The 15,685-nt window shown below is 38.8% G+C and overlaps 2 protein-coding genes across 2 annotated transcripts in view; one reads left to right on the top strand and one right to left on the bottom strand.

Annotated features, from left to right (window-relative positions):
• The window catches only part of LOC110945556 (moronecidin-like), a 307,687-nt gene that overhangs the window by 125,318 nt on the left and 166,684 nt on the right, over positions 1-15,685 (bottom strand). The gene's annotated exons all lie outside the window — the stretch shown is intronic.
• LOC110957911 (exostosin-1) overlaps positions 1-15,685 on the top strand; it is a 405,942-nt gene that overhangs the window by 357,004 nt on the left and 33,253 nt on the right. Inside the window, exons 8-9 of the mRNA XM_051960974.1 lie at positions 9,462-9,580; positions 12,932-13,027. Coding sequence (XP_051816934.1) covers positions 9,462-9,580; positions 12,932-13,027 — 215 coding nt within the window. The remainder of the gene's footprint in view (positions 1-9,461; positions 9,581-12,931; positions 13,028-15,685) is intronic.

Below are 15,685 nucleotides of genomic sequence, written 5' to 3'. Positions count from 1 at the left end.
ATAGTATCCTGGGGAAGAAATGATTAACATCACAAATTAATAAATCGACTTCTATCAGACATGCAAATATGATCTTCAAATATGACATAGATGAAACACTGTGAGTAACTGTGGTAAATCTGGAAAAACCAAATGCATATAGAAATATTAATTTGGCAAGTGTTTTTGTTTAAGTTCAGTTCCAGTCTCTTTGTTTCAGTCAAAGAGAGTGAGAGGGTGACTCCAGCCTTCTGCCATAAAGTTTTACGACTTGTTATCTGATCTGTGGAATGCAGAGACGTCTCTGGCTGAGGGTCTCCTAAAGCTGAAAAGGGATTTTAGCATGAAAGTTCATTAAACAAACATCCATAGCATATAATTGAAAGTCATTGTCTTTTAAAAAGAAGAAGTTATTCCAGGGGTTTAAATGTTCACAGGAGCTCCATCCTTCTGTGAATGAAAACCTACAGAAATACAAATGTCTCAATCCTCCTATAGAGATGGGTGTTGGTCAGTGCTGAAGAGAGGGACAGCTTATCTGAGTTTTGATCAGTTCAGGAATTCCAGGGCCTTTGCAGTCTTGCTACAAAAATAATTAAGCAAAGTGTGAATGAACTGTTTAGTCTTTTTTTTTTTCCCTTTTTACTAGCCCAACCCATTTCTATCAATTTCAGTGAAGCTACAAACACATTAAGTAGCGCATTCCACTGACATGTTGATATTTTTATATTGGCTGTGGCTTTTTTCAGAACCCACCATGAGAATATAACCAAGGCCAAATGTTTTATGTGCTTTTTAATATCTGTGCTAAGCAATGCACACTACTATGCGTCTGTGTTTAATTAATGTACCATGTGTGGAGAGGCATCACTGTTTTCCATACCTTTCATGACATTAATTAGTAAGTGGGTCAGCCATTAATCATAGGGTTGGGGGTTCAATCCCTGCTCCTCACATCTTCATATCAAAGTGTGTTTAAGCACTGAACCTTGAATTATCCCAGATGTGTGTATGTGTGGGGCAAATTAAAGCCCCATTAGATGAAAAAAACATCTGCCAATTGTAATGTAATTTAGACTATCTTCATTTTTCTGGGGCTCCACCTCCCACAGCAGTGGCACTGCACACATACTGAGGCTAACATGTGTCTGCTGCCAGTGTGCACTGTTATGAGAATAAAGCAGCCCAGTCACCAGACCCTAGCTTTTACTGGAGACAAGAATTTTTCCGTTTGGGTATGAATATACATCAGTCAGCCACAACACTAAAACCACTTACAGGTGAAGTGAATAAGGTTAATCACTGGTAGAGTTGTTTATAAGATCCAGTGGGATCCATCAGGTAATCAGTTATATATAGTGCCATGAAAAAATATTCCCCCCTCTCAAATTCTTATTTTTTTATTTTTTTTTTGCATTTTTTCCCCACTTTGATGTTTAAGATCATCAAACAAATGTAAATGTCGGACAAAAATAATTCAAGTAAACACAAAATGCAGTTTTAAAATGATTTTATTTATTAAGGAAAATAACTATTCGAAGCTACCTGGCCATGTGTGAAAAAGTAATTGCCCCCTAAACCTAATAACTGGTTGGGCCACCCTCAGCAGCACTCCACTCTGTGGAGATATTTTTGGCCCACTTTTCTTGCAGAATTGTTTTTAATTCTTCAACACTGAAGGGTTTTTGAGCATGAATGGCCGTTTTAACATTTTTAAGGATTCAAGTTTGGACTTTGACTAGGCCACTATAAAACCTTCATTTTGTTTTTTTTAAGCCATTCAGAAGTCGACTTCTCATGCTTTGGATCGTTGTCCTGCTGTAGAACCCAAGTGCGCTTCAGCTTGGGGTCACAAACTGATGTCCAAACATTCTCCTTCAGGTTTATCTGGTAGAGAGTAGAATTCATGGTTCCATCAATCACAGCAAATCGTCAAGGTCCTTACGCAGCAAAGCAGCCCCAGACCATCACACTACCACCATCATGTTTGACTGTTGGTATGAAAAACTGTGTTACTTTTATGCCAGATGTAACAAGAACCACACCTTCCAATAAGTTCAACTATAGTCTCGTGAGTCCATACAATATTCTCCCAAAAGTCTCGGGGATCATTCAGATGTTTGCTTGCAAAAGTAAGACAAGCCTTCATGTTCTTTTTGGTCAGAAGTGGTTTTGGCCTTGGAACTCTGCCATGGATGCCATTTTTGCCCAGTCTCTTCCTTACTGTTGAGTCATGAACACTGACCTTAATTAAGTCAAGGGAGGCATGCAGTTCTTTAGATATTGTCCTGGGTTCTTTTGTGACCTCCTGGATGAGTCGTTGCTGTGCTCTTGGGGGTAATTTTGGTTTACTGGCCACTCCTGGGAAGGTGCACTACTGTTCCATGTTTTCTCCATTTGTGGATAATGGCTCTCACCATGATTCACTGGAGTCCTAAAGCTTTAGAAATGACTTTGTAACCCTTTCCAGACTTTATTTTCCATCTGTTCTTGAGTTTCTTCGCAGCATTTTGTTGCGGCGTTTTGATATCTTTTGGCCAACTTCATTTTGTCAGACAGGTTCTATTTAAGTGATTTCTTGATTGAACAAATCTGGAGGTAGTCAGTCTTGGGTGTGGTCAGTGAAATTGAATTCATTTTTCGAAAAATGTGATTAGCCACAGTTGATTCATGATCTGACAAAGGGGGCAATTACTTTTTCACACTGGGTCAGGTAGGTTTGGATAGCTTTTCCCCTTAAAACATGAAATCATCATTTAAAAACTGCATTTTGTGTTTACTTTGGTAATCTTTGTCTAATAGTTAAATTCGTTAGATGTTAAGCATTTAAGCGATGGGAATTTTTTTTAAAAAAAAAGAATTTGAGAAAGTGGGAAAGTACTTTTCAATGGCACTGCCAATGTTACTTTGACACCAAGTACACTTCTCTATGCAAACAAGATTCTTCAATAGGAGTAACTTTTCACAGTTGGACAGTCCATTCTATTATACTGTAAAAACTGATAAGGAAGAGCTCGAGGAACATGACAAAGAGTCCACTGTATTGAAATGATCTAGCAGTTGTTGGATGCACTGGAACAGGCCTGATCCACAGAGGCCTCAACCCAGAACCAAAAGGACCCACAGGATCCACTGCCAGCACCACAGGACTACCTGTTTAAACTCCAAAGGTCCTGCTTCAATGCCCTAAAGGGTTCAAGCTGCTTTGGTGGCACAATTCGAAGCAAATGGCTTTAATGGTGCAATTGACTTATGTATACTGCAGTTGTTAAATGAAACACTCCTGTAATCTTGTAGTCACTTGTTGCAAATTAGGAGATGCATATAAACACATCAGTCCTGAATGGTATTTTCTTATGGGTTAGGCTCCAAAAATAATGTAGAAATGCTGCTTCCCACAATGCAATTTCATCATGAAATGTTAACCCTAAAAGCCTTCTTTCTTTTAAAACACCATACATTTAGACATCTTTATTTCAGTTATCTCTGCCACTTACTGACTCTGGGTACTTCTTTTATTATATAGGATTTGTGTGTGATCTATGTACAATCCAGGCTGTATTATGTTTGCGTCTTCTGTGTAGTGTATGCAGATTGCGTTCCTATAGAGTATTCAGCTGTGTGCAGCACTTTTGCCCATGATAAATATCCCCTCGGTGACTATAAAGTACTTCTTATCTTATCACATTCTGTAAAATTTGTAGTTCCCAAGGCCGAGATGAAGTTATTCAAGCAGTGTCTTTTGAGTAATTTTCCCAGACTTTGGAAAGCTCCACCAGGAGCACACCAGATATTGTAGAACTGATTTCACAGACTGTGTAAAGTATCTCTAGAATCATTTGTTTCATCTATTATGTGTCATGCCTACAGTATAAATCAGAGCTTCCCTGTTTTAATGAGTGAATTACTGTCATTTCTTAATCAAGATGGCATTGCTCTTACCAAGAAACAGAAGGTGCGGGCCTATTTCTGTGACCCCTGCAAGGACAGAGCTCATGCTTCCATAAATACCACTAAGCCCACCTGAGATGGCTGGTCAGGGGGCCCAGTGTCAGAGAGATGGATCGAGCAACACTAAAGAGCACTCTGGCTTCGCTTATCCACCAGGATGTGTTCTCTCCTATTCCCATACCCTTCCAACACTGGCCATGCCATGTACTGGCACTTCTGCCTTCTGTGCTTGTTCTGACATGACTGTGTGTTTGATCAGACACTTGATCTGACCACATTATTGCATTTCAAGTGGGCCGTACCAGTAAAATCGCAGCTTAGTCACCTATAAATAACCGCAACTCCAATTTTTGTCATTTGCTTTAGTGCAAAAAAAGATACGTTCTGAAAATATTCACATTTAAGGAATTATCTTTTTACAAAATTATGAACAAACTGAAATCCAACCATCCATCCATTCTCTATACACCGCTTTATCCTCACTAGGGTCGCGGTGGGTGTTGGAGCCTATCTCAGCTGACTCGGGCGAAGGCAGGGGACACCCTGGACAGGTCGCCAGTCTGTCACAAACGGAAATTTCTTAAGAAAAATAAAATGCATTTCAAAAGCATTATCCCTCACTTCATCGTTCACACATTACAACCTCCAGGTCACAGTGTGTCTACAAAACATTTAGTTACAGGAATCTGGAACTGAACAATATAACATTATTATCATATTTGCGTTATGATCAAAATGACAAAAATCTGACAGACAAAAAAACAACACAAATAAGACAAAATATTACAAAAATTTGACACAAAATGACAAGACCAATAAGCTATATAAATTTTACTTTATGATCAAAACAACTTGTCAAAGTCTAGAAATTATAAATTTATAGTTTTACAAATTCATAATTTGCAGTTAATGTCTTCTCTGTAATTTTTACACTTTACAAAGTCATCCCGTGGGCCGAATGGGACCCTCTTTCGGACTGCTTTTGGTCTGCGGATGGCATGTTTGATGATGTGGAGCATTTTCTACCTAGCTGCCCGAGAAATTGTCATTCTGGAGCAGTTAGTACATAAACAATGCATCTCCTGGTACTGTGTTGTTTGATATGTGCAGGAAGAAATGCTTTGTCTTAAAAGGAGATGGGGAAGGGTGGCCACTGAAAGTCTTGGAATGCACACAAAAACCAAAACTCATAACTGAACTTCAGGAACTGTATAATGCTGCTGTAGGATACAAGCTAGTTGAAAACTGTAAATATGTGAGTTAGGATATCACTCTTTGATAGACATTGATTTCTTATTACACGGTGAAATCAATCATTAACTCGTGCATAAAAAAATAATACTAGTACATTTAACACTGGGTTGTTGGTGACTTCTGTTCAGCAGTTACAGGCTGTTCCTTTCATGATTTGAGAGGTCACACTCCCTAACACATCCAAACAAAAAAGTGTCACTGCTGCACATGTTTTGCTGTAAAATGGAAATAACAAATAGACAGAGAAAATGACTTCAAAACGGACTCCGACTTGTAGATTCTGATAGATCCTGTCTTAATGTTAGGAATAATTTAAAATGATTTGTTAGTAATGAAGTGACACTGTTGTGCGTTGCGTTGGACTGTGCGTAAATGCGCATGTCTCTTTTTGGAGACATCCATTTGGATCCTGCTGCTGTTTGATGCTGCAGATAATTAACAAACTAATAAATGAGGAGATCCTCCTACAAACAGCTAATGCAACAAACTAAACTTTAACTCCTGTTTAAGTTTTGAGATCTTTGTATGCATCTCCATCAATGAAAGGCACACACTGTGTCTTTTTCAAATGTAATATTTATAGACAGAACGCAGGACTGACGGCTGCTCTATGCGCAACTATTATGGTCATTAATATTGCTTTCACTTACACTCGGATGCTCTAGTTGTATTAACTGAAACTTGAACACCAGAGTCTTCCTAAATGAACGACAGATCTGGGGTGGCTACAGAGGTGGCTATGGACATTTCAGGGGTGACTATGGCCCCCTGGAAAGCCCCTTTGGAGACATCTCTGAGCAAATCAACCTGCAGATGTCAAGAAACAGAGTTGCCTTAAAGTCTGATTCTTTTCGTTTTTTTATCAGTAACAGCTGAAAGATTTATCTACATCTGACTTTCCTTGTCCGGTTAAAATGTTGTTCTTGAGTTCACTTTATCAATTAGTGAAATGGGTCCAAATAGTATGAAGAGAGGGCGTGTCTGTCTGGGAATAACTGAAGATTGCCTGTAATCTGAATTCGTAAATTTTTAAATGTTTACACCAATGCATCATTTGTGATGTTTTACAGCAAATTTAGAAGAAAAAAAACAGAATTGTTATTAAAAGCCAGAGAACCCACTTTGTCAGTAAACTATAGTATTGAAAAAACACGCTTTCATCTTCTTTTCAGCTTAATTTGTTGACTCCATCCGACTGGTTACAGGAAATCCTATCATGTCCTGTCATGTTTAGGCACTATGCATTTGGTTTGTCTAATATCTTCATTTAAATTTGGAAACTAGATTGTAATTAACATGGTCTACAGATGAGTTTGTGTATAATACAAAGGCCTTTTGTCTTTCAGATATAACCCTTGTAAATTAAATCAAGTAATGTTGATGCACTAGCAAGATTTCAGTTAAAATGCAGGAGGTGTGGACACATTTTGGCAAAAGATCACTTTTTAGCGCTACGCCTGGACCCAGTGTTTAGTTTTTGATCGCTGCTTCCTAACTGCAGCAAAGCTAAAACCACCCACCTCAGTCAGATTTGCACTGGGATCCCAATACAGTCCTTTAATTGGTACTACAGTAGTTCTCAAAATGACTGTTCAATTAGTCCCACTCCTTACTGCTAGAGAGGAGTTCTCCCCCTTCTTTTGCGATGGAGCCTCTGAGCGCATTATGTGGAATCTCAACATTAACATGTAACCCGATAATAGATACATTGTGTAATTAAAGTGTTTACGCTGCTCAGTTATTGGATATCCCCCCTGTTTACATGATCTGTTTGATAATCAGATTAATACGCACTCACACAGAATGCCACATGCTGCTGTTGGTGCGACATGTTCAATCACATCTTTCATCTAAATGTGATTATTGTATGTACAGTAAGTCAGACTGTTCTTGCACCGCTCATAGGCATAACACAGTTTACTGCCCTGCTTATGACATTTTCCATAGTCAGGACATCACTTCAGTTTGATTCTTAATACTCTGCCAAAGAACGGCAGAGTTATGTGATGATTGGCAACATTACTCAAAAACGAGCAAACGGATTTGGATGAAATTTTCAGGGAAGGTCAGAAATGCCACAAGGACAAAGCGATTAGATTTTGGCAGCGATGTGGCTTATAGTCTAGATCCATGGATTTGTTGCTGACGATCACATGATTGCGATGCCACTACGAATCAACTGCTGCCGACTTATCTGTTGGAAATCGTACAATGAACAATTACTTAAATTGTGGGGTTGTTTCTGAGTCTCATCAATTCCCACTGCCCGCTACATATTTAGGTCACGCGATTCGGTGTCTGTACATAAAGTATACTGGCACAACATACACCTGTGTTCAGCGCAATGTCATTTTGTTTGTGGATACATCTATATTAATAGACCACAGCTTAGCTCTGTTGTGTTCCCCAGGCCACTCCTGAGCAGTTTTTGCGGTGTGTCGGAGTGCACTGCCCTGCTGAAGGTGGCAACTGGCATCAAGCACTGCTGTTTCCATGGGGGGTGGGAGGTGAAGGGTTTGCTTAAAGGCATTAGAGGAGATTTAATTTCCTACGACTTTGAACGTAGCATGCGCATGCGCACATACAACCTCTCCTTCACCCCCCTCTAACCTCCCCCCTCTTAACATTTACGAAGAAACGCCCCCCTCCAGAAACTTGTGTAGGACTCGTGAAGTTGTCTTTTACGGCTGGGTCCCCCTGGATCTTTATCTGCCATTATGTAAAAAAAGATGAGCAAAACAAGTCGCCAGCTAACTACGAAGCTATACCAAAGCAACACATACAGAAAACACGTAAGTCCAAGGCGTACCTAATCTACGTAACTAGGCCTGAGCCGGAAGATTTTTGATTGACAGGAAAGGGAGCAAACCAAACGCCTCGGTCCGATCGCGTTGATTGGCTGATGTTTTTCAGGTCCTGCCATGTCCACAGTTATTTTTTTAAATTTTTAATTTTTTAGAAACCATACATACAAGTCCACTAAAGGTCAGTATATTCATTTTATGTGAATCAGACAAATTAAACAAAAAAAAACCCATCCTCCATAATGCCTTTAACCCTTGTGTTGTCCTTAGCAAAAAATGTTGTTGCCTTGTCTGGAAAAAAGTCCAAAAATTCAGAAAAAATTTCCCCAAATTTATAAAAAATTTGCAAAATCTTCAGGAAGGAAATTCCTGAAAAGTTTCCTTCAAAAGTTAAATTTTTTAAAAATAAAAAATCCCCAAATTTGACAGCGAAATTCACTGGATTTTAGTAGATTTCTTTCAGAATTTTCTTAAACATTTTTTTCCCCCAAAAAATGTTCAAAAATTTTCAAAATTTTTTTGAAAATGTGGAAATTTTCACTGTGAAAAAAAAAAAAAAAAATATATATATATATATATATATATATATATTCCACATTTTGGGTTAACCTGCAGTGTTTAGGTGGATGTTACATGTCTAACATCCACATGAATGTCAGAACTGAAGGTTTCCCAGCAAAACATTGCATTATAACAAGATGATCGATGACATTTCTCTGTTAGTGGTCATAATGTTGTGGCTGATCGGTGTACATCCTGTAACACTTGCACTGTATGCTCGTTATATTAGGACATGAATAGATTCATTTATTCTGGAGCAGAAAACGTATTCAGAGAGTAAAATCCCATCGTAGAAACCAATGCTCCATAATACTGATCCATTCCTCTGGTGCAGGCAGCCACAGGGGGAATCACTTCCTCAAAATTACAAATTTACTCATTGCACTGCATGCCGGATGTCATTTATCCAAGGTAGTAATTTAAAGTTTGCTTCTGCTTCGATTACTTCTCTTTTTGTCCTTCCTGGTTCATTTGTTTGTCTCGGTAAAATGCGAGAAAGTAACTAACGAGAGTTGTAGAAAACAGAACTGCTCATTATGGAAACAAATCGGCATCATTCACAATTCAGTAAAACGGCGTCAAAGCCAACTGTTCATTCTTGGATTAGACATGTTTACTCATGCTCAGTCATGTGAACCAGGGGTGTATACGCTGTCAGAAAGATGGATGACGGGTGCAGCACGGAGCACTCTGTGTCCAGTTAACCGTGATGGAGCTTTATGGAGAGCTACATCTGCACAAATCTCTGTTAAAAAATAAATAAAAAACTAAATACAATTTACCCGTGACAACTGTGTCTGAAGTGTGTGTGTGTGTGTGTGTGTGTGTGTGTGTGTGTGTGTGTGTGTGTGTGTGTGTGTGTGTGTGTGTGTGTGTGTGTGTGTGTGTGTGTGTGTGTGTGTGTTTGTGCAGGTAAGAGCCCGTCGCAGCAGTTCACAGCTGTGATCCATACGGTGACTCCTCTGCAGTCCCAGATCTCCCCTGTGGTGAAGCTCATCATCGCTGTAGCCAAGTCCAAGTTCTGTGCACAGGTGGGAAGAGCATCTGTGATTTGGTCCTTCTGCAGCCGAGGCAAAGAAGGAAAACAAAAAAAAATGTTTTCAATATAAAGAGATGCAGAGCAGAGTATAAACAATGTCAGGAGGTGCCATTATTTCATGAGAGAAATGTTTCACTTGTCGGCTGTCTCATGTTTTAGCTATCAATATGTTTCTTTTCAATTTCCTTCAGGACAAAACTCCTTTTGTTTTGCCATCTCTGCTTTTCTCCAAGTTTTTTTTTCTTCCTCCTCCTCCTCTTCTGTGTTGTTTTCTCTCCCATAAGACAGTTTGTACCTTCAGGTAAGAAAGTTTCACCATAATGTAAAGCCATTCTGCTAATCTAAAACAGTATTAGGATCGCTTCAAGTGATTTTTCAAATAAATTTGTAATATTCATGTTTAAAAAATTCACAACATTTGAAGAACACCTGCAAGCCTTAAGGTGTGTATGATATGTGGGCATATGCTCAAAGAAGGATCTTAGGTTTGATTCTAGACCGTCTCCTCTAACGGCCTATCAAATCAATGCAAAAAAATCTTGGGGAAAAAAAATAGTCATTAATTTCAAGAACCATATTTGAATATTTTTTTGTGATTGCAGTTTGTCAGCTTATTTCATGAGACATGGATGAAATCTAAAGTTACAGGTTTCTGTCTTCTCTTTCTGCTGAGTATTTTTTTTCTTAAATTTAAATAATATTGTAATTAATTTTTCTCAGTGCACTTTATTGTCAGAATTGTATTTTGGCTCTAATGTGCGCTTGACATATATGAATATGTGTGTGTGTGTGTGTGTGTGTGTGTGTGTGTGTGTGTGTGTGTGTGTGTGTGTGTGTGTGTGTGTGTGTGTGTGTGTACGTGTGTGTGTGTACGTGTGTGTGTGTTTGTATATATAAAAAACACTACCAGTCTAAAGTTTGAGGACACCCCAATCTTTCCATGTTTTTTTTTTTTATTGGAAATTATGCATGTTAATGTCTCATTGTACTCTGAAATGAAAGCATAGAAACCAAAATGTATTCTAAACTTTTGACTCATCAAAGCAGCCACTTTTGGCAGATATAACAGCTGAACACACTCGTGGCATTCTTTCCACAATGGAAATCAAATATTGTTCAGAAGGATCTTCCCAACTCTGTTGCAGAAGTTCCCATAAATGTGTGGTTCTTGTCGGTTGCTTTGCTTTCACTCATCTGTCTAGTTCATCCCAAACCAGCTCCATGGTCTGGAGAATGTGCTGGCCACTCCATGTCTTCTTTTCTATTGTTAATTACCTTTTCCTCACCATTTTTATAGCAGCACAATATTTTCTGTTCAGTACTGTTCAAATAATGCTCTTGAGGGTATGGTGCCACGGTGTGTTCCAGGACTACTTTCATGCAGACAGAGGGGGTTGCAAGTTATCAAAAAAAGTCAGGACACCTGCAGGATTTGGTGCCACCAACTTTCAAGGGTTGCTCAACCTCCATTGATGCAGAACAGCTTTAAGTTGTTAACCCATTTCTTGTTCCCTGAAAAAGTTATTTTTGTGTGATTCTTAAATGTACATTATTGCTCTGTTTGGCTAACCTTATCTTTATTTTAATCTCTGGCAGTTCGCCACTTACTATTTTTTAGACTTGAACCACTTGGATTTTTTTTTCAATGGAAAAATTGGGGCATTCTAAAACTTTTGACCGGTAGAGTATATTAACAATATCTCCTGCAGGGGTTCTCAACTTAATTTCCATTCAAGGCCGAGGTTTGAAACAACTCACAATAGCAAAAACATTGAATCAACTCACAAAAAACTCAACATCAAAATGCATTTGATTGTGAAGAAAGAAGTAGCAGTGTTAGCCTGCCGTCAGGTGCATCAGTGTGACCTCTCAACTCTGATGTGATCATACCAAAAAAGTCACAAAAGCCAAGGTGCCACAGCATATACAGACATGTTCTTACATTGGCACTAGTTGACAGAGCTGTGTACTGGGGAGAACAAGACACATTCTGTATCTGCGACTGAGGAATTGATGATGGTTGATGTGTGAACTCAGCAGCACCACTCTCTATTTGTTTCTATTGTCACATGCTAATAATCCCCAGTTAGACTATATATGCAGTTTACTGGTCAATAGAAACTGTATTTTAAAACTTTATGAAGTTTTGTACTCAGACTTGAGGTATCCACTGGATTCTCTTTGACTTGCCGTCTGTTGCAGATGTGGACCAAAGTTTGGACTTTTGAGAAACGCTGATCTACAGTACTATTTATCAGTCCTAATATTCTGTGTAGTCAACTAAAAGAATAGCCTAGCCGCGCTAGACAACCCACGGCAACGAATTTAATTTTCTGCCAGGGTGGGTCTAGTTACCCTCCATAAGGCTCGAGGCTGGATGCTCCTAAAACTGGCCGGATGAATCACCATGAAGTGTAGAGTCAGAAGGCGGACGTAACTAAGTGGCGACAGAGGCGCAATGATTCTGACAGAAACAAGCGGCGCACAATAAACAGTTATCTTTCGACTCGGCTTTGGCCACAGCCCTTAAAGATTTGAAGCTAAAATTCAACTTAAAAGATCAACAAAGGACGGCACTGAAGTGTTTCATTGAGAAGAAAGACGTATTTGGACTTATGCCGACGGGATATGGTAAATCCTTAATATACCAGTTGGCTCCGCTGGTTGGGAAGCTAATGGGACTTAGTCACAATCCGCCGGCGCTCTAGGAACTACGTCAGCCTATTCGTTGCACTGATTGGTTGTACCTACCCAATTGCTGCAGAGTGATTTGAAAGACAACCTTTTAGCCCGCCTCCCTCCCTGTCGAGCGGTCCTAGACCCTTGCATCTTCAGAACATGGGTCTAGTGCGGCTAGGCTACTAAAAGAATGGTTGCAGAAAAGAAAAATATGAATAATGTCTGGAGAATAAAGGCCTGTTGTATAAGCAGAAGGACTTCTACAACTTCCTTTTAAAATATGTGCAATTCAGACTCCATTTAAATACTTGAATACATGTAAATGTAAATGTATTGAATGTATAACAGCTTTTGACTGGATAACTTAATTGTTCACACCAATATGATGAAATATTTTCTTTGTTATTATAGCACAATAGACTATGTGCTTCCTTTGATAATTAGATATTCTGCAGCAAGTCTCTCTGTAGAGCAGAAAATCCAGACTGACTGAAGCTTGATTTTTGAAAATAAAGAGAAAAATGCATATTAAGATGGATTGTTCCATTTCTGTACACTTATATGAAATATCAGCTATTTCAAAACCCCCTATGCAGAAACTAATGTACAACAATGTTGATGCTTACTTTATATCAACCAACTCCCTGTGTTTTTTCCCATGCAGATTGTGGTTTTATGGAACTGCGACAAACCTTTACCTCCTAGAAACAAGTGGCCCTCCACCAGCGTGCCTCTCTCTGTCATCGAAGGACAGACCAAGGTAACAGCTGCTGGCTTTTTGCATCCATTATGTATTGGAATAAACTTGAATGCATAGCCGAGAAAACATCCATCTCGCCTTTATAAAGCCGACTCGTCTTGGAGACACTAGAGAGAAAGGATCCTGCGCTCTTAAAGACAACATATGTGATGTTCTGAGAGATGGTTTAGAGAAAGACAGAAAAATAAAATATGCAGATCCATCAAGAAGAGTGTGTCATTCAGCACTAAGATTAAATACTTGGAATTGACATCCAGATATTTCCCAAGAGACCAGCAAAATCAGTTCCCTTTTCCTCAGGCCTGGAAAAGTACTTGCAGAGAGCTAAACTTTTCAGCATGCGTGTCCCGTTTATTAAAATTGATGTTCTTACAGTGAATCGGAATCGTTTTTCCAATCACTTTTCATGCTAAATCTCAGTTGTGAGGCAAAAAAAGGATTGTTAATAAAGCAGAGGACAAAAATATTTAAGCCCTTACCCCAGTTCAGTGCAGTAGGTCCAGCTGTTTAGTGAAATTTAACCAGGCTAGCATCACATACTCCTCAAACCATCAAAACAGCATGATTATACATTTAATTTATGGCATGAAATTCTGAGAATCTGTGGAAAAAAATCAAGGAATCAGTTCTATTGAGGGACACAGTGGTGATTCCCACTGACACCAAAGTCATCATTTACTTCTATTTAACTATAAAACCCAAATGCCACCAGAGTAGGAAGCTAAAATGGAGCTCAAATGATTCTGTGATGTGCATTCAGTTTTGTAATAAGCTCAGGGAGGAATTCTGCATCGTTTAAAGCTTCACTTCATGATAAATGATTCAGTAAATTCAGAAATTACCCTTGAGGATGCCAGCTGTTCTGAGTCTTATATGTTGTTATTGTATTAAAAGTCAAAGAAAAACAAGGGCGGGTCCTGATTAAAGCTCAGTGAAGCTGACATGCACTTTGCAAACTGTCACTTTGCTCTGTAAGAGCTTCAAACGTTCTCCTAGCACTCAGTCCACAGAGCATGTTTGATTGTTTAGTGGTTCAGACAATCCAGGTGATGCTCTGCTTCATAAATGGCTTGGTCTTTCATTCAGTTGTCTGTTTGCAAATGTTCTAGTTCTGTTTTGGGTTTTTTTTTGGTTTTGTTTGTGATGTTGCATTAAGCAGCAGTCGTAAATTTCATCAATTTTCATTAAGACTCAAAACCTCAAATTCAGGATATTAATCACACTAATGCTGCCGGTACTAATACTAAAACAGCTTCTGTTGTTCCCAGATGAGCACTACTCGTCCAACGTACTAATCAATATGCGCTAAACACGTTTTAACTGGTGCAGTCAGATGGATTTTTAAGGCCCTGATTATCATCACAGGTGTTTCCAATGACTTTGGTTGATTGAACCTGTAGCAGAACTGTCTTTAACCCTGACTCTTCTCCTCACAGCTCTGTCACACCTGTTGGGGCTGAAAAACATCTTTTTTTTTTCTATTTCAGCACCATAAATGTGACAAGAGGTTAAATGATTTAAAAAAAAGTGAAACACCTGTGTGGGTGCCAACAGTGTCTGATAAAATTCTCACATTCATTCCTGTCTTGGAAGTCATCCAATCCGCTGTGACATTTTGACTGCTGATGTTCATACATGCCAGTACCTGTCCGTTGTGTTGGGTCAAAACGTCTGTCCGTCCTGCTGCTTCTGCTGCTCATGCACCATACTTCTGACATTCATACTAATGGTAAAATCAGTGAGTGAAACCACTTCTGCCCATATCAATATTCCATGGATTTAAAACTAGTGCAGGGAAAAAGTGAGCATCATCAGTTTTAAAGTCAAACTTGTCTCCAGATATGATATTTATATTAGTGGTAGGACATGATGAATTGCAATTAATCAGATTTTTGTCAAATATCAATATTTGACACATTAAATGAAGTTTATCACTTCAAATAAATTTTGGTTGATGACTTTATCGATGAACAGACATATATGTGAATTTAAGAACAAATATGTTTGTTTCATTTATGTTCATCTGTGCATTGTTCATCTGTCTACTACATTGACAGAATACTGCAAGCTCAAAGTACTATTGCAGCACTTCTACTCAACATTTTAAGACTCAAGCACTTTCAGTGTCGGAAAAGTAGTTTGTTATGGGCTTGTTACACCATTTACCGGTACTAGGACTGTTGTAGCTAGCGTTAGCTCTGGTGCTCGCAGCAACGTGTTTTGTTTTGAGATGATAACGTCGGCTTGAAGTGCTGCGGTGATAAGTAAACTATTTGTTTCACAATTTGCACACAACCACGCTTTTCTCCAAGCTGCTATTGGGAAGATTCTTAAAAGAAAGCTTTCCCCCATCAAGCTCAGTGCAGTCTCATTTTCCATCACTGTTCACCAAACTTTCTTGTGCGCTGACATCACTCAGTCAGTGTTGCCAGATCTTGCTATACAATCAGGCAACCAGCTCTATGGAAACAAGTCCCAGAAAAGCCCGACAATTGAACTGCCACATTTCGTAAATGAGAGGCCTCTTGACAACAATATAAATATATACATGTATTTTTATTTGCAGTAAATTGACAGTAAAAGCATAAAAACTTTGAATAACTTATTTTTTTAAAGCCTGATTAAGATAAGACATATGCATTATGCATAAGCAACAGT

Source organism: Acanthochromis polyacanthus, chromosome 16, assembly GCF_021347895.1.
Source record: "Acanthochromis polyacanthus isolate Apoly-LR-REF ecotype Palm Island chromosome 16, KAUST_Apoly_ChrSc, whole genome shotgun sequence".
Taxonomy (NCBI): Eukaryota; Metazoa; Chordata; class Actinopteri; family Pomacentridae; genus Acanthochromis; species Acanthochromis polyacanthus.
Note: the sequence above shows the minus strand (reverse complement) of the source record. Positions and strands in the feature narration are given on the sequence as shown.